The 19,923-nt window shown below is 41.8% G+C and overlaps 1 protein-coding gene across 1 annotated transcript; it reads left to right on the top strand.

Annotated features, from left to right (window-relative positions):
* The first annotated feature begins 552 nt into the window (after positions 1 to 552).
* Positions 553 to 15,830, top strand: LOC124270201 (nicotinamide phosphoribosyltransferase-like). Its single transcript, XM_046705237.1, is given in 9 exon segments — positions 553 to 814; positions 2,812 to 3,042; positions 3,931 to 4,059; positions 4,460 to 4,618; positions 5,475 to 5,605; positions 6,573 to 6,801; positions 8,979 to 9,239; positions 9,960 to 10,082; positions 10,883 to 15,830. Coding segments are annotated over 9 exon segments (1,455 nt in total). The 5' UTR covers positions 553 to 727; the 3' UTR covers positions 10,988 to 15,830.
* The last annotated feature ends 4,093 nt before the right edge of the window (positions 15,831 to 19,923 follow it).

Genomic DNA, 19,923 nt, shown 5'->3' with positions numbered 1-19,923 from the left:
ACAGGCCTACCAAAACACGATCAGACATAACAATTTCATTTATTAATTTGAGGGGCGGTTGGGTAGCCTAATGGTTAAAGCGTTGGCTCGTCACGCCGAAGATCCGGGTTCGAATCCCCACATGGGTACAATGTGTGAAGCCCATTTCTGGTGTCCCCCACCGTAATGTTGCTGGAATATTGCTAAAAGCGGCGTAAAACCAAACTCAGTCAGTCAGTCATTTATTAATTTGGAGTGAAGTTGTATTCACGTCGTGTTTTTAAATATATTTCTATTTATACATATTCATGCTCAATATTTTGCTTATTCATGCTCTTCACTTAAAATATGCTGATGCAGCATCAAACTCACTCACTCATTTAAAAAGATAATTATAGACATCACTGTGCGCTGTTTCGGGCTATTGGATATCGGCGTTGTTTGAACAGGTTGGTGAGATACATTTCGCAATTCTCTAGCGAGTAACAGCGATAGGCTGTGTGTATGACTGTACAAGATAAATTAAGAGCTGACTACTGATAGCTATATAACCGATCCTACAGCCACCGTAGGCACTCATACGCACAGCAAGCGACAAAGAATTTAAACCTGGACAGTGATGGCTGTCTCGACATTGATAAAGGACTAGTTTCTGTCTCTAAACAGCATATCGGGTTAGCGTACAGAAAACACAGGATAAATCCAGTCTTCAAACTGACACTGCGCCCCGCCCACTTTCCAGGTTGCTATGACGTCACATGCCAAAGCGTTCAAGATGGCGACGTATCAAGCGGCCGGGACGGAAAACATTCTCCTTGTCACCGATTCTTACAAGGTAAACCGTAATTTGAAACTTGTCAGAATTACAGGATAGGGTACTATGAAACACAGGAAGTTTAGTATGCGCACATATGTTAACAGACACACGTTTCTAAAGGAGAATGCATTTTAACTTTCGTTTTCAAAGCATATTCGCGCACCTGCTAAACAGTTCTGCTAAAGTGAATGTAGAACATGATATGCATGTCACTTCGTTAGTGTGCTATCGCACTTCCACTTACTGGTGCATTTGAGTGCATGTCCCAAGTAGTTGATTATGCACAGGGCGCAGAAGAGTTCGGTATATTTTTAGACGAGCGAGATGTGCAGATAGATCTAAATAACTGATAATTGATTGGAGGCGTACGGTTTTGCGTAGACTAACAACTAGTCTTTGAAATGAACATATTTTACTGAAAAAAAATTGATGGTTAAATAAAATAAAATATAATGAAAAGGAGCCCTGAGAATTTCTTCATGAAGCTGAGGAAATCTAGACTTGCCACATCTTCTAGACTTGCGTGGGCTTTCTTGGATATATTTGCGCACTGTGCCTTTTTCTGAGACATTGGTTCGATTGATGTCAGCGCATGTACACTTTCTAGGATTGTGATTGATAATGAAATATTGCTCCATCAGAGTGGCTGTTATGGAGTGCAAAGTTCTGCAAGACATGTGATGGAAAATATGTGATTTTTTTGTAAGTTCTTTCGTGAACCAGTGCGGGTCAATGAAGTGTATAAGTGTAATTCTGATATTTTCTGTGATATCACTTAGGATCTTACAAATGCAGAGATGTGTATCTATTGCACACATGTACAGTATGAATGTAGACAAAATATTGCACTATAATATTCATCATACAAACTTTTTAAAAGAAATATACAGGTCCCGTAATTAAAATAGTTATCAAGCATTACATTGCAGTACACTATACTCTTTCATTACTTTACAAGGCCCTCATATTTTCTATAAAAACCCTTGAAATTAATTATTGTTGCCCAGGATCTCTGTCAGTCTCTGTAATCTCTGACTATCACCTGTGCAGATTAATGAAAGTAAATAATGAAGTTGTCAATCGATAACATTTGTGCCTCTTCATCATACCAACTGCTAAATGACACTTAAGCAGGGATTTTCCTTGAGTCCTATATTTGAGGATCCCTGGGACTCATACTCTTTATTTTCAGGGGTCCTGGACTACAAAATGGGGGTCCCAGACTCTTAGATATCATTATTAATACTATGTTGTAATATTGTTGTAATTCACTTACTGTTATTGTATGTTTATCATGATCATCACATTATTACAGTAATTGAATTGCAAATAATACCATAACCGAGCTAGTAGCAAATTCAGTGATAACTTATTGTTACTTGATTGAAATGTTACAAAAAGTATTTGAACTTTTTCTGCTTCCCTGGGTACGCGCTGTTAAATTTCGGTGTGTCCATTGTCAATTTTTATGCCTATAGGACGCAGGAGTTCGCGTCCCATAACTGCCTGCTTAAAGAACAGAGTATTGAACTATTTAGCAAACATAGATAACTTTGATTATCAAAATGATCAATGAATACAGACAAAATGTAAAGTCTTCCTACGTAATTATTTAAGTTAAAGGGGAAGTGTTATGCAGTGTAACTTGTTATCACAGTTTTATCTTCTTCAGTCATTGTAACTATGCAGAGTTGCATCCCTTACTTTGCCCAGATCCAGGTCCATTTTTGCCTGATTATGATCTCTGGTGTACTGCTCTGAATATATTAACTCATGTCACATCCTTTCACACAGGGTGGTGGGGTAGGGCGGTGGGGTAGGCTGGTGGTTAAAGCGTTCGCTCACCCCCACATGGGTAGAATGTGTGAAGCCCATTACTGGTGTCCCCTGCTGTGATATTGCTGGAATAGTGCTAAAAGCGGCATACAACTAAATTTACTGACTCACTCTTTCCTCACATTTAGTTGACCTGATGTGCCATATGCTCATCAATATATTCTGTCTGTTTTTCTCAGGTGACCCATCACATGCAGTATCCCCCAAACACAACTACAGTGTGTTCCTACTTTGAGAGCAGAGGTGGCAAGTTCCCCACCACTGTCTTCTTTGGTCTGCAATATATCCTCAAGAGGTGGCTAGTAGGGCCAGTGGTTACAAGAGAAAAAATTCAAGAGGCAAAAGAACTGTATGCGCTTCACTTCGGCAGAGACAACTTCAATGAAGAAGGGTGGAATTACATTCTCGAGGTATGCCATTGTATGTTAATGAACATCTCTGTGATTGAGTGGATAGACTGCCGCGGGGCAAAAGGTTCATGGTTGTTGTGCCTTAGTCATTAGTCTCTGGACGAATGTCAGGAAATATTCTCTTGGTCGAGTTTCTTAGACCTGAAGTGGTCTAATGGGTCAGTGTAATACTCTGGCTGTAACAGAACGAAACTACAGACACTTGTTGAATATTTTTTATATGGTCACATGAATTTGCTGTGATGTTTGATGACATCCATCAGATTTTCTGGGGGACCAGAGATTGCTTTCATATTTTTTATATAGTCACATGTATTTGCTGTGATGTTTGATGACATCCATCAGATTTTCTGGTGGACCAGAGATTGCTTTCATATTTTTTATATAGTCACATGTATTTGCTGTGATGTTTGATGACATCCATCAGATTTTCTGGTGGACCAGAGATTGCTTTCATATTTTTTATATAGTCACATGTATTTGCTGTGATGTTTAATGACATCCATCAGATTTTCTGGGGGACCAGAGATTGCTTTCATATGGTAATGGGAATACTTGAGAAAAATGTCTAGCCTGTGTATTATTCCACTTTCTGCATAATTCAGATGTGTCATGAAGTGTTGTGGATTGTTTTAGAAATAATTATTGGAGTTATATATACTTTACATGATTTTCTGAGTGTTCTTACCAGGCATGTTTGTTTGAATGAAGGGGTACATGCGAAATACGTACATCCTATTACCGGTATCATTAACATAATTTATCGTGAAATCAGCTTTTGTCTGCTATATTTCTTACAGTATCTAGTCTATTCATATTTTTATGCCCAATGTGCTCTTATAAATGGCCTGGTTTTCTAAATAACATGTTTTGACATATTTTCTTCAGAAGCATAATGGTTATCTCCCTTTGCGGATCAAAGCTGTTCCAGAAGGCACTGTTGTGCCATACAAGAATGTCCTATTTGTTGTTGAAAACACAGATCCCAAATGTTTTTGGTTGACCAACTACTTTGAGGTGAGGTTCTTGAAACTTTATACCGATATGCTATTCAAAAGAAGTTAAAGATATTTTCATGACTACAAACATGACAAAGTTAATCTGTTATGTGAAAAAAATCAGGTATTCTTTAGCTCCTTATGAGCAGCATATATATATTTTTAAAGAATGTAAATGTTTCCTTATCCTGACTAATGATCCTTTGCTTATCTCCCTTTCCCTTGCGAATGGTAGTGGAACACTTGAATCCTTTGTAGTTCCCGAAGCGGACGTAAAAATACACTCACCCACGAGTTACCTCCCTTTCCCCGTGCAAACAGTCATGTGACCAGCCTTACTTGTCATTCTATTAGGTTTAAAACAATAACATTTATGAAAACTCGAGATGTTTATATGGTAACCTGCTGTTTTTGTTCAGACCCTGCTGGTACAGGTATGGTATCCCATGACCGTCGCCACCAACTCCCGATACCAGAAGGAAATCATCGCTCGGTATCTGGATGAAACCGCAGATAATCTTGATGGTCTTCCGTTCAAACTCCATGACTTTGGATTCAGAGGTTCCACTTCAGTGGAGGTATGCTAATGGAAGGAGCGCACTCCACTTTTACTTATTGTGAGTCTAGGGCTAGATATTGCAACAAGTACCTATTGCCTTGTCAACTCCAGTCCTTGAGGAGCGGTGGGGTAGCCTAGTGGTTAAAGCGTTGGCTCGTCACGCCGAAGACCCGGGTTCGAATCCCCACATGGGTACAATGTGTGAAGCCCATTTCTGGTGTCCCCCGCCGTGATGTTGCTGGAATATTGCTAAAAGTGGCGTAAAACCAAACTCAGTGAGTCAGTCAGTCCAGTCCTTGAATAAACCCTCAAATGCTGGGGAAGGGGTATTTGATTAACAATAAATTCCAGGTCTCGATTAATTACTGGGCTTATATGTTGTCTACTTCAGGCGTGTGAAGCCCATTTCTGGTGTCACTTGCCGTGATATTCCTGGAATATTGTAGGGATGACATGATATATCGATACATCGATGCATCAATACTTCTTCTAAGATGATACAATTATCGATACATTCAAAACTGTATTGATGTTTAGTTTTGAAAGTATCGGTTTACATTTTGCAATTGTATCATGTTTTTTGATGTTGTGAGAGTTATAAATGATTATTTTTAATCCACAAAGATGGGAAATTAGAACTTTTTAATCTCTGAGAATAAAAAATGTTGATCTTTTCATGGACAATTATAAAATATGAAATATTAATGTTCAAAATGTAACTAAATTTATGCAATAATGCCGCAAAAATTGGTATCGTGATATGCATCGAATCGTGACATGGGTATCGTAATACGTATAGATTCATGAAACTTATGTATCGTGACATCCCTAGAATATTTATAAAAGTTGGGTAAAACTAAACTCACTTAATTCAGGCTGCTGGTATTGGTGGGTGTGCCCACCTGGTCAACTTTATGGGAACAGACACCATCGCCTCTTTGATGACTGCAAGAGTGTACTATGGTTGCAACATCGCTGGCTTCTCCATACCTGCAGCAGAACACAGGTGAGTCATACAAGAGGTCATTGTGACCTAGCTAAGTCAGACCTGTGAAGATCTAGGTTAAAAATGGTTTTCAGTAACTCATGCTTGTCGTAAGAGGCGACTAAGGGAATATCATGCTGTTGATCATTGGATTGTCTGGTCTTGACTCCATTATTTACAGACCGCCGCCATATAGCTGGAATACAGCCAAGTGCAGCTTTAAGCATCAAACAAACAATAAACCTAGCCAATTAGACCCTTTGTGAGTGTTTATTGTTGTTGTTTACTGGTATACTCAGCTATATTCCAGCAACAGTCAAACTTGATGAATCAAACATATGGTTGTCTGAAAATAAAATCTGGGTTCCTGCTTATTCCTTCTTTTTGCATCTTTTTTCGGTTACGTCGAACCTTGGATAACTCATGATCAGGTTTTCAGAGATGCCAACCTCTCCCATTTTGGTGGAGTTACTCCGATTTTCAAATACAATTTTTTTTTTATAGAAGAAAATTTGTACGTCACGTTTGATTTATTTGAGTAGACACCGGTAAAAGCATTAGGAAGCTTAGCATGTGATCTTTTGGGTCTCGACTGTGTATATTGCGTGTTATTGACAACGAAGTTTCACTAAGTTTTCCAAATGCATGTCATAGCCTGTATGGAAGTGAAACAAAATGGCGGAGCCGACCACGCGCTCACCCCCAATCTACCTGACAATCCAGTGATTGATATCATGAGCAAAGAACAATAGTATTGAAGTATAATGACACTAAAGGATATGTTTATTATACGACGAGAATATGTCAGTTAGTGGCACTGGCTGTGGATGATTAGGATTTAGGGGAATTTTCTGAGCTACACCACAAGCACATGTTAATGATGAAGTCTTGTCAACTGTTCAACAGCATCTGTTATAAGACACAACTAGCCATCACACACGAAAAAGACTGACTGACTCACTCACTCACTCACTCACTCGTTTTTCAGCACAATCACCACATGGGGCCGAGACGGTGAGCTCGAAGCCTTTAAGAACATGTTGACCAAGTTTCCTGAAGGGGCCATGGCGTGTGTGAGTGACAGTTACGACATTTTCAATGCCTGTGAGAAAGTGTGGGGCGAGGATCTCAAGGATGTGGTCATTGAGAGAGGGAAGAATGGCGGTGTACTCGTTGTGCGGCCAGACTCAGGCGATCCCCCAACAATTGTCGTCAAGGTGAGATTCACTTGTTATAGTAATATCATGTTCCTGTTGATTTTGGTCACTGAATATAACTTCTGAGTTTGGTTTAAAATTCATTTTTGTAGTCATAATGCCATGAAAATGTAAATACATGACATAAGCATCGTTTATTTCAAATTTCAATTGTCAATAATTGTAGGATTCATGTTTTGTATGTTTGAATCACATGTTAGTTGTTCGAAAACATTTGAGTGCAAAATCCTCTGAAAAAAAGCTTGAAAATAATTGAAATGAGATTATTGATTTAATCAGAAAATTTCACATTTTTAAACTTATTCTATCTCACGGTATGCACCTCTCTTCTTCTACGACCATGTGTGGAAACGTGCTGTAACCTAAGTTGAATCAAACTTCCTGGCCTCTGCCCACCTGACCTCTGCCCCCACTCCGATAACAATACCTGTCAGTCATCATCACAATGTGTGAAGCCCATTTATGGTGTCCCCCGCCGTGATATTGCTGGAATATTGCTAAAAGCGGCGTAAAACTAAACTCAGTCAGTCAGTCATGGTCAGCCTAGACCTTCAGGATGCGTACCTTCACATCCCGATCTTCCAAGGTCGCAAGGGGACACTGTTTGAGACTTACATCGACGATTGTATCCAGGCTCAGACCGACCGTGCACTCCTCTTACGTCACATGGAGTTCACGATGCAGCTACTTCACCAGTTAGGCTGGCTGGTCAACATGGAGAAGTCGGAGCTAGTCCCTTCACGCCGCCTGCTGTTCATCGGGGCAGTGTTCGACACAGAGCTCAACAGAGATCCGGCGATTAATTCCCCTTGCGTTGTCTCAACCCAGGACACTTCATCAGTGGCAGGAGCTCCTGGGTCTCTTGACGTCGGCCAAGATGTTGACCCTCGGGGGTCAGCTTCAACTTCGACTGTTGCAGTTATTCCTATTCCTGTCTCCACACATCAGGCTGGGCAACCCGCCTTCCCTGATCAAGTTACCTCTAAGAGTTGAACGTCTGCGGCGGAGTCTGCTTGAGGCCGTTCGTCCTGACTCACCACCTGTACGTGGACGCATCTCACCTTCTCGATCAGCAAGTGGCAGGACGGTGGTCTCTTGCAGATCGCGCTTACCACATCAACGTTCTAGAGCTCAGGGCAGTGATTCTCTCCATCACTCACTGACAAGAGATTCTACGATCGACCTCTCTCTTGGTCCGGTCGGACAATGCAGCGGTAGTGTGGCACATCAACCGGATTGGATCGACAGGGTCGCCTCAACTCCTGGAATGGACACAACGGTTCTTCCAGCTGGTGGACAATCTCGACATCTCTGTTCGAGCCAATTATATTCCAGGAGTGAAGAATGTGATTGCGGATTCTCTGTCCCGGCCACTTCGTCCCCCCCGACAGAGTAGAAACTACATCCACAGGTGTTCCAGACTGTCTAGCCATTCCTTGGGACGACCTAAACACGTACACGTTTCCACCAGTGGCCATACTTCCACGCATACTACTGAAACTACGCACGACTCAGCGGATGACACTGCTTTTGGTCGCGCCCTTCTTGCCGGCCAGAGCGTGGTTCGTCGATCTACAAGAACTGGCCGATCCAGATCCTGTACCACTTCCTGAACGCCTTGATCTTCTGGTGCACCCGCACTCCGATCAGCTGCATTGGTCTCCGCTCACACTTCATCTTCATGTTTGGCGCATCTCCATAAGTCGCTAACTGCTAAGGGATATTCTCAGTGTGTTGCTACTGCCATCACTACAGCGCATCGCTCATCTACTAGGTCACTCTATGATGTCAAGTGGAAGAACTTTGAGGCGTCATGCAGGGCCAGATGTATAGCTTCTCCCACTACTGTTTCGCCGCAGTTGGTGGCAGAGTACCTCCAACATCTTCGTACCTCCAAGAAGCTTTAGGGTTCTACATTGTCTACTTAGCCTACAGCACGTTTCCACACATGGTCGTAGAAGAAGAGAGGTGCATACCGTGAGATAGGATAAGTATATAAATATACAATTTATAGTAAAATTTCCCATACTTTTCCACAATTATGCACAGACTTTGATGTTTTACAAATCTCTCTGTGACTGATACACATACGAAATATTTGTGAAAGCATCAGACTTACAAGGACACTAATTTCCCAAGCCACACCTCCCCTGAAACTGGTCGTTCTGTTGATTCAGGTATTAGAGTCTCTAGGTAAGAAGTTTGGATACACTGAGAACAGTAAAGGCTACAAGATGCTGCCCCCATGCATCCGGGTAATACAGGGAGATGGCATCAGCTACTAGAAGCTCGAGGAAATCTTGATCAATGTGCGCAAACACAAGTGGAGTTCGGACAATCTCGCATTCGGCAGCGGAGGGGCTCTGTTACAGAGATTGGACAGAGATACACAGAAGTGTGCCTTTAAGTGTAGCTATTCAGTAATCAATGGAAAAGAGGTGAGAACTATTTAGTTAAAGGGGAATACACAGAAGTGTGCCTTTGAGTGTAGCTTATAATTAGTGATCAATGGAAAGGTGTTGAAAGATTGGATTCACAGAAATACACTTTTAGTTGTAGTTTTTCGGTGAACAGGGGGATATAAAAAAGTTATATGAGCGGTGAACAGGGGGATGTAAAAAAGTTGGCCTTAAAAGTAGCGTTTCATCTTAGAGGCAGCTACGCAGTAGTGAGCCTTTATATGTAGCTATCCAGTTCACTGGGAGATACAAAGCAATGTGCCTTTAAATGTGGCTATTCAATGAAGAAGGGGATACACAGAAAAGTGCCTTTGACAGACCTATCAAGTTACCATGGTAGGAATGAGAATTGGATGCATAGTGAAGTTACTTAGTCATTTATGGTATAGGCCAGAGTGTGCCCTTTAGTGTAGCATTTTGGGTTAGCTACAGAGCACAAGGAAACTTATTGTCCAGGTATTTTGCAACAGAGCTTTTCATCAGAGAACGTTCCCTTTTAGTTACTGGATGAAACCAAACCAGATCCGTTGCTGGTAATACCATCTGATTTTTTTAATATAAACTAATACTGTTTTTGGTGTTGTGTTACAGAGATTTCAGAAAAGGTTCACTTCTTGGTTACAGACAAAACCAGATCTATTATTGATAATACCATAAAATGCTGCGGAAACTGATGCTGTGTTTTGTGTTGTGTTCCAGGTGAATGTGTTCAAGGACCCAATCACAGACCCTGGGAAGAAGAGCAAGAAGGGCAAGCTGACGCTGCAGATTCAGGACGGACAGTACGTCACAATGACAGAAGGGAAGGGAGACCCCGCCAAGGTGAGACACTCACATGGCCACGTTATGGTCTTGTATACTTTGTTCCTCAGTCACCAATTACAATTGATGCGTAGTGTCTGTTCAACTAACAAATTATACGACCGGGAAATCGCCCAGTTCTTCCAACAGGTATTATAGAGATGACAGCAGCAACATGTTCATGCAACGTGTGCCCTGGCCTTATGGTGTTATGATCTTATGGACTCTTACAGCTCATATAACTATCATTTTGTAACAGGGCAGTGGTCAAAACGTTCGCTTGTCACACCAAAGACTGGGGTCAGTTCCTAACTTGGGTGCACTGTGTGAAGCCCATGTCTGGTTACCCCCGAAGTATATTGCTGGAATATTGCTAAAAGCAACATAAAAACATACTTACTCACTCACCCTCTCATTTTGCTGTACACTGCATGAGTTCCTTACACACCTTTAATAGGACACATGGTGCCTCAGTTTTGAAGGCAGTGACGATATATATTAACCTGCAAAGTATTGTCAATAAAACCATGCATGTTCCACCTTCACGCGGAGATTCTGTGGCAGATTAGCGGATTGGGACAGCATGGTAGTTGTATCACTGAAACCCTGAGGACAGGGCTGGGCTTGAGGGGGAGTGGGAGGTGTGCATTCATGGAAGGAGCCATAATTTGCCGAGCAGATGTCTGTGCCATACGCAAAGGTTCATTGGATTGAATGAATGTATTTGTCCTGGTTTTCTTTCTTGGTTCAAATCAAAGAGTTCTCTCACTCAGTCATTCACTCACTCACTCAGTCATTCACTCAATCACTTTTTATTTCAGGACCTACTGGTGACAGTGTTTGAAAATGGAAGACTTTTGAAGGATTATTCATTCGAAGAAATACGTAAAACTGCTGAAATAGATTTAGTGAAGAACAAGGCATAAACAGAAGAGGTCTGCATGTTAATTAAAACATTTGCAGACAATGATATGCTTGTGTGACGTCCTTGACCCTGCCAATAGTATTGCTGTATGTACGGATTCCTCAGGACAGGATTCCTAGCTCAATCACCACTAGAGGGCAGCACTGATGAAGGTGTGACAGTACATCGCTGTCCCAGTATCAACATGAACAATACTTATACTCTTCTCGTCAATCACCACTAGAGGGCAGTGCTGTGCATCGCTGTCCCAATATCGACATGGACAATACTTATACTCTTCTCATCAATCTGTCACCACTAGAGGGCATTGCTGTACATTGCTGCCCCAGTACTAACATGGACAATACTTATACTCTTTTCTTCAATCACCACTAGAGGGCAGTGCTGTACATCGCTGTCCCAATATCGACATGAACAATACTTATACTCTTCTCGTCAATCACCACTAGAGGGCAGTGCTGTACATCGCTGTCCCAATATCGACATGGACAATACTTATACTCTTCTCATCAATCTGTCACCACTAGAGGGCATTGCTGTACATTGCTGCCCCAGTACTAACATGGACAATACTTATACTCTTTTCTTCAATCACCACTAGAGGGCAGTGCTGTACATCGCTGTCCCAATATCGACATGGACAATACTTATACTCTTCTAGTCATTCACCACTAGAGGGCAGCACTGACAGAGGTGTGAGAGTTCAACTCTGCCCCAGTATTGACAAGGACAGTCTTGTTAGCTTGTATCACTAAAGATAATAGGTTTTAGGTTATATTTCTTTCACAATCTATCCATCTTTGTTTGTGATAATGTTCACACAATGTGACTATGTAGATGGCACAACTAATGGCTTAGGTTTGTTCCTAAGCAAAAGTTGAGTAGTATTCTTATAATGTACCATTTACATGTTGTAGTAAGTCCATCTCTGAAACTTAAGCAAAACCAATTAATTTTTGCATTCTGTGGTCAAGCTTACTCTAGAAATTAAAAAAATATAATATATTTTGAAAAAACATTTTATTGAAAAAGTGCATCTTTGTATGTATCATGAAAAGGTATTTTCAAGAAAGGGTTTTAATTTTATAACCGTATATTTACCCTTTCAGTTTTGTTGTGTTCATGTATCTATATCTTCATATATCCTGACACGTCTTGTACACAGATGATATACCAGAGTACTATTGATACATGTGACCAAAGGGTAGCCCAGTGGTTAAAGCGATCGCTCGTCCCCCGAAGACCTGTGTTCGATTCCCCACATGGGTACAATGTGTGAAGCCCATTTCTGGTGTCCACACCATGTTATTGTTGGAATATTGCTAAAAGCAGTGTAAACCATACACACTCACATGTGACGAGATCAGATAGTATATGTCGCACCTCTGATTGTTTATATTAGGCGAAGAAGGTTATTTCTATACTGCCCTCCATAGTAGCAAGTGATGATGGTATCTACAGCCAATGTGTGTGTATTACTGTAATTAGTGGGTTTGTTAATGAATGTGTGCACTTGTGATAGACGTTGATGGAAGGCTGGTAGAAGTGACAGACTTTCTCACAATCTGTAATTATATCATGAAAGCAATTGGTGTCAATCACTTGGATTCTTTACCAAAGGAACGGTTATCTGTACCATGCAAATATATTTTAGTCTTTATGTTTGTATTTAGAGATTTTTTTGTTATTGATCTTCAATATGTAAACAATGTCTCTGGGTCGGAAAGCTGGTGGGGTAGCTTAGTGGTTAAAGTTTTCGTTCATCACTCCAAAGACCCGGGTTTGATTCCCCACATTGGTGAAATGTGTGAAGCCCATTTCTGGTGTCCCCTGCCATGATATTGCTTGGATATTGCTAAAAGTGGTGTAAAACTAAACTCACTAACTCACTAATCATTGTATGAAACCATATTGTCACTCCAGGGCTTCTGTAAATACCTTGTTATTGGAGATTCATTGAAATTGTTAACCGTACTGGACCAAGTCACTGGATGAACATTGACGTAGTGCAAAACAAATAGCAACTCCTGACAATTTGGCAATCACAAACTTTATTCATTGTGCTTCATCAGAATGCAGAATCAAGGAATTGTAGAAATAATGGGAAGATGATGTTTGTAAAAAGGAGAGCAGATGGTTAAAAAAGATTTGTGTGATATTGCCATTTATCACTGGTTTAAAAAGATTTGTGTGATATTGCCATTTATCACTGGTTAAAAAAGATTTGTGTGATATTGCCATTTATCACTGGTTTAAAAAGATTTGTGTGATATTGCCATTTATCACTGCAGTGAACATGGTCGGTCAGCACAGTATCGCAGGCTTTTGTTTTGTTTTGACATTAGTTTCGTGTTCAGTGTATTCATCTGCCGTGGTGGTCAGATTTGTGAGCAAGTTCAGATCCTCTGACCATTTTACGGCATCAGTTATTCTTGTCATGTAATGCCTCGCTGATATATAGGCTCAGCATTCATCAATATCAGATGTCCGGAATAGTAATGGATGCATTAAGCCTGGATACACAGCACCCCAGATCCTGCCCTTGTCAGTTGTTGGTTCGAATACAAGATTCATACTGGTAAATGTGCTTGATAACAGCTAAGGAGTTTCACTATGCCCACTTATCTGTTTCACTGTCAGGCACGCTGACTTGGTTGACACATGTCAATGTATCTCAATTGCGGAGAGCGATGCTTATGCTGTTGATCGCTGGATTGTCTGACCACACTTGATTATTTACAGACAGCCACCATATAGCTGGAATATTGCTGAGTGCAGCATAAAACTAAACTCACTCACTTACTCACTATTGGTTTCACTGTACCCATTTATTGGTTTCACCAGTGTGGTGGTTGGTTACATGCCTTACTCCAGGCTTTTCTCCCCACACATTAAACAGGCCACAATTTCTTGAAAAAACTTAAGTTTTTACTCAAATTTCAAACTGAGTTTGACAATTTGAAACGGATGATTTTTGAACTCAACTGCATTTGTTTAATAAAAAAGCCCAAACAACTTAAGTAGCCTATCTACCCAACTCATATTGTACACTATGTTTGAGTGTAATATCGATTTCAGTTCATTCTGGGAAAGTCATTTTCCTGCTCTTTCTCAAATTTGAGTAAAAACTATTATTTAAGTCAAAACTCAGACTTAAGTTTGTTTTGAGAAATCAGGGCCCTTATTCTCGAAACGTTCGTAGCCCTAAGAATTCTTAACTTTGATCGTAGCCAATGTGTTAAGAATGGGCTTAAGAAGTTCATAGAGCTACGAACGTTTCGAGAATAGCTAGCCTGGGCCAGATCTTTTATAAAATAACTAATAACCTTAGTGACTTTTTTTCTTTTTGCAAAAAAGATAAATGACTGCCATGACCTTGCCTTTCAGATGAGTTATGGTGTAGAGTACAAGAAGAGTAATTTTGCCCATTTGATTTTTTGATGAGATTCAAACAGCAGTAAATCATCTGTTTTGCTTACACTTGTTACATTTAGATCTATATATTGTACAAACCTTGTTAATTACCATTCCACAATGTTACAGACTTTTGTTTTAGATTTTACCAGTGCTTCTGGCAATGCTGATTTTGCACTCATATTACTCAAGTATATTGTACTCAGCCAGCATCTTTATAATGACACCCAGTTAAATAATGTTGCTCAGATGGAGATTGGTCTGTCTCCAGGAAGGCTTCTGTGAATGTAAACAGGACAACCTGAAAACTGATGATGTATTAAAAATGTTATTTGTTGTCATTTATGACTGAGAGGACAATCGTTTCATGAGTTTGATCTACTCTTTGTTTTCAGTTTATATTTTCACTACTTTTATAGCAACCGCACGTAGTATTTCCATTGAGTAGCAGTAGTTCCAAAGGTTTAAGGCCAGAACAGGTTTCTCCTCTTATTTACAGTGAAATCATACCAAAAAATAAACACTGACCAGGTGGTAGAAAGTTTGTAGTTGTTTTTAGTGTTGTTATATTTCATAGGTTTTATGTGTGGTGGGGTAGCCTACTGGTTAAAGTGTTCATCACGCTGAAGACCCGGTTCGATTCCCCACATGGGTACAATATGTGAAGCCCATTTCTGGTGTCCCCTGCCTGGTGTCCCCTGCCGTGATATTGTTGGAATATTGCTAAAAGTGGTATAAAACTAAACTCACTCATTCATAGTTTGATTGTACTACACGAAAAAGGTTGAAAAACTCCACTCTTTAACTTAGGTTTGAGACTGATTTTGGTATTTTTGAAGTTCATTTGCGGTTGGTGGGGCATCCTAGCAATTAAAGCGTTCGCCCAAGGCAAGGGTTCAATTCTCTGCATGGGTATAACATGTAAATCCCGTTATTGGTGTCAAAGTATGATTCCAACTCAGTCACTTGCTTTAACTTCTTTTGAGTACTATGAAGTTTGCACATTGCGGAACATAGTGTACAAGTTGTGAGTGTTGAGCTTGATATTAGACAGGACATAAAACTGGTCTGGCCTTAAAAATAGTGCATAGCGAAAGCAAGTTTGGTAGGAATGAAGGTACACAGGTAGTAGACTTCTCCACAATGGGACCATTCCAATAATTCCATCCTAGAGCTGTGATAATCCCAAGTCGTATGTGTTATCAGAATATATGATATTCTGGGAGGATTTGTGTCAGACAGGATGTTATTCCCATAACTGCTTCGACGTTTTTCAACCATGTGTCTTAGCCCAGTGATGTACAACACGCTTGTCCTCCCAGAATATACAATGACCGGTCCCTTGTGATGGCGGCTACTCTGAAGTTACCAGATGCAACTCCATGTATGCTAGACATGTGACAAATAAATCGGCTTTTAATAACATTGTCTCCTCGTGTTGGTCTTATTTCTGTCTCCGCTTCAAGACGTTGAAAGAAACTGCAAACCTTTTTTGGGACACCCCGAGTTCAGGAACATAATGGCCTGCCCTCTCTGAGACTACACTATTCCCATTCCACTGCGTGTTAGATGTGCAAAAATAAATTGGCTTTTCCTATCGACGTCTTGTTAAATTTTTCACTGAAGAGGGGCGGTGGGGTAGCCTAGTGGTTGAAGCGTTGGCTCGTCACGCGGGGCTCAATTCCCCATATGGGTACAATGTGTCAAGCCCATTTCTGGTGTCTCCCGCCTTGATATTGCAGGAACATTGCTAAAAGCGGCGTAAAACCCAACTCATTCTCTCACTCTTTCATGTTATGTGTAACAAGTCCTAACAACATCCAAGAATTGGTTTTCAGCAAACCATGCTTGTCGTAAGAAGCTACCAACGGGATCGGGTGTTGAGGCTCGCTGACTTGGTAGACGCATGTCATTGTATCACAATTGCGGAGATCGATTTTCATGCTGCTGATGACTGGATTGCCTGGTCCAGATTCGATTATTTACAGACCACCGCCATACAGCTGGGAAAGTGTTGCGTTCGGCGTTAAACAACAAAACAAACAAACAGAAAGCATGTCGATATAAATGTACAGGAGAACGGACCCAGCTGTGGGAACGATAGCCTTATCCTGCTCCTTTTTAGGTACCTCGGTGTTTTTCTGGCACATATGCACATGAAAAATGTATCGCAACACCCTCTATATTTCATAGTATCAATGTGTACCATTGACCATAGCAAAGGAACTTTAACCAAAGCAAACCTCAATATAACTTTCTATCTGGATAAACTGACCCTTAAGGAATAAGTTGTAGGCTTGAAACTAAGGTCGGTTTGCGTTAACAAGTGTGGTCGTTTTCAAGATTCCGGCATACAATCTGTCAAGAAATCATATAAGTATCAATAACCGAGTGCTATGTCAATATCTGGTGTTTGCTACGCCAACTGCATATCTTCAGTAACCCATGCTTGTAAAAGGCCACTAACGGGATCGGGTGATCAGGCTCTCTGACTTGGTTGACACATGTCATCGTATCCCAATTGCGCAGATCGATGCTCATGCTGTTGATCACTTGATTGTCTGGCCCAGACTCAATTATTTACAGACCGCCACCATATAGCTGGAATATTGCTGAGTGCGGCGTAAACCTAAACTCACTCACTACGCCAATTGCAATAACATCCCTGACCCTCCTCCTCACGGACTCTATCAGACGTTGAATTTGACGTTGAGGTATTGCGTTTCATTCTTCATTGAGAGCTTGTTCCAATACATCAAGATTTTGTGCTAGAGGATATCTATGGCGTATCTCTGCAAAAGGATTCCCTAAGTTACAGATTCAACATCCTTCCCCAGCAAACAGCAATATGGATTCCAGAAAGGTCTTACATCTTGTCACACGAGCTTTGTTGTCCAGGAAACCGTCCTCCCCTATCTAGACTGACTGACTAAGTTTGGTTTTACGCCGCTTTTAGCAATATTCCAGCAATATCACGGCGGGGGACACCAGAAAATGGCTTCACAAATTGTACCCATGTGGGGATTCGAACCCAGGTCTCCGGCGTGACGAGCCAACGCCTTAACCACTAGGCTACCCCACCGCCCCCACTATCTAGAGAGATCCGATGTTGTAAACATATGCTGCCTCGACAGCTCCAAGGCTTTGGACACAGTGTGGCATGCAGGACTGCTATACAAACTTCACAAGCATGGCACACATAGTGCCTTATGGACAGACATTGACAACATGTACAAATCAATGACAAGCTGTGTAGCTACCAACAATGAGAGATCATGCTGGTTCCAACTTCACAGAGGGGTGAGACAAGGAAATGTGATGTCAGCCAAATTCTACCTGCTCTATATAGACGGACTGCTGTGGCGCCTTGACCAGAGCAAATATTCTCAAGCACGACCAGAGCAAGAAAGGGGCTATGGTCTGCACCTCGTAGCACCCACACAAGCGGGCGATATTGCCGTCCTGAGCCCAATCAAGGCCAACCTGCAGCATATGGTCGACATCTGCCAGGAATACAGCTCCCTATGGAGGTTTACCTTCTACCCAATCAAGTCCAACTTGCAGCATATGGTCGACATCTGCCAGGAATACAGCTCCCTATGGAGGTTTACCTTCTACCCAATCAAGTCCAACCTGCCGCATATGGTCGACATCTGCCAGGAATACAGCTCCCTATGGAGGTTTACCTTCTACCCAATCAAGTCCAACTTGCAGCATATGGTCGACATCTGCCAGGAATACAGCTCCCTATGGAGGTTTACCTTCTACCCAATCAAGTCCAACTTGCAGCATATGGTCGACATCTGCCAGGAATACAGCTCCCTATGGAGGTTTACCTTCTACCCATCCAAGTCAAACTTGCAGCATATGGTCGACATCTGCCAGGAATACAGCTCCCTATGGAGGTTTACCTTCTACCCAACCAAGTCCAACTTGTAGCATATGGTCGACATCTGCCAGGAATACAGCTCCCTATGGAGGTTTACCTTTTACCCAACCAGGCCCAACCTGCAGCATATGGTCGACATCTGCCAGGAATACAGCTCCCTATGGAGGTTTACCTTCTACCCAGTCAAGTCCAACTTGCAGCATATGGTCGACATCTGCCAGGAATACAGCTCCCTATGGAGGTTTACCTTCTACCCAATCAAGTCCAACTTGCAGCATATGGTCGACATCTGCCAGGAATACAGCTCCCTATGGAGATTTACCTTCTACCCAATCAAGTCCAACCTGCAGCATATGGTCGACATCTGCCAGGAATACAGCTCCCTATGGAGGTTTACCTTCTACCCAATCAAGTCCAACTTGCAGCATATGGTCGACATCTGCCAGGAATACAGCTCCCTATGGAGGTTTACCTTCTACCCAGTCAAGTCCAACTTGCAGCATATGGTCGACATCTGCCAGGAATACAGCTCCCTATGGAGGTTTACCTTCTACCCAATCAAGTCCAACTTGCAGCATATGGTCGACATCTGCCAGGAATACAGCTCCCTATGGAGGTTTACCTTCTACCCAACCAAGTCCAACTTGCAGCATATGGTCGACATCTGCCAGGAATACAGCTCCCTATGGAGGTTTACCTTCTACCCAGTCAAGTCCAACTTGCAGCATATGGTCGACATCTGCCAGGAATACAGCTCCCTATGGAGGTTTACCTTCTACCCAATCAAGTCCAACTTGCAGCATATGGTCGACATCTGCCAGGAATGCAGCTCCCTATGGAGGTTTACCTTCTACCCAATCAAGTCCAACTTGCAGCATATGGTCGACATCTGCCAGGAATACAGCTCCCTATGGAGGTTTACCTTCTACCCAGTCAAGTCCAACTTGCAGCATATGGTCGACATCTGCCAGGAATACAGCTCCCTATGGAGGTTTACCTTCTACCCAATCAAGTCCAACCTGCAGCATATGGTCGACATCTGCCAGGAATACAGCTCCCTATGGAGGTTTACCTTCTACCCAGTCAAGTCACAGTTCCTGCAGTTTGGAAAGGAAGACAAAAGTAAACCAGACATAAAGCTTTACCATGAAGCTGTGGCCCCGACTACAGAGATTTAACATGTTGGAATTATTCTTGCCGCCCAAATAAACTCCTGGTAAAGAACATTAGACAGCTGCTCAAGGATAAAGTCATCCATTATGGTGCTCACCAAATCAGGTTGTCATGCAAAAGGCCTAAACCCTTTTGACATCATCAAAACTCCTACGCTCAGTATGCCTCCCAATAGCTCTATTTGGATGTGGACTTTGGAATAGCATCTCACGCGCTGAAATCTTAGCTCTAGAAAGAGCTCAGCAATTCGCTCTGAAGCTGGTCCAAGGGTTACCACGACACACAAGAACGGATATATGCAGTGCATTTCTAGGATGGGCATCGCTAGAGTCGCACATTGATGAGAAGAAGCTGCCCTTCTTTGGACACAAGTGCAACATCTCCTGCCGCGCCAACTGATAAGAACAAGACTCCACCTCCACAGACAGTAGTGTTCAACATCCAGTGCAGGTTTCATTCCA

The sequence above is a fragment of the Haliotis rubra genome, unplaced genomic scaffold (assembly GCF_003918875.1).
Source record: "Haliotis rubra isolate DU_JTF1 unplaced genomic scaffold, ASM391887v1 Scf15, whole genome shotgun sequence".
Taxonomy (NCBI): domain Eukaryota; kingdom Metazoa; phylum Mollusca; class Gastropoda; order Lepetellida; family Haliotidae; genus Haliotis; species Haliotis rubra.
The sequence above is the reverse complement of the archived record's forward strand: the minus strand, read 5'-3'. Positions and strand labels throughout refer to the sequence as shown.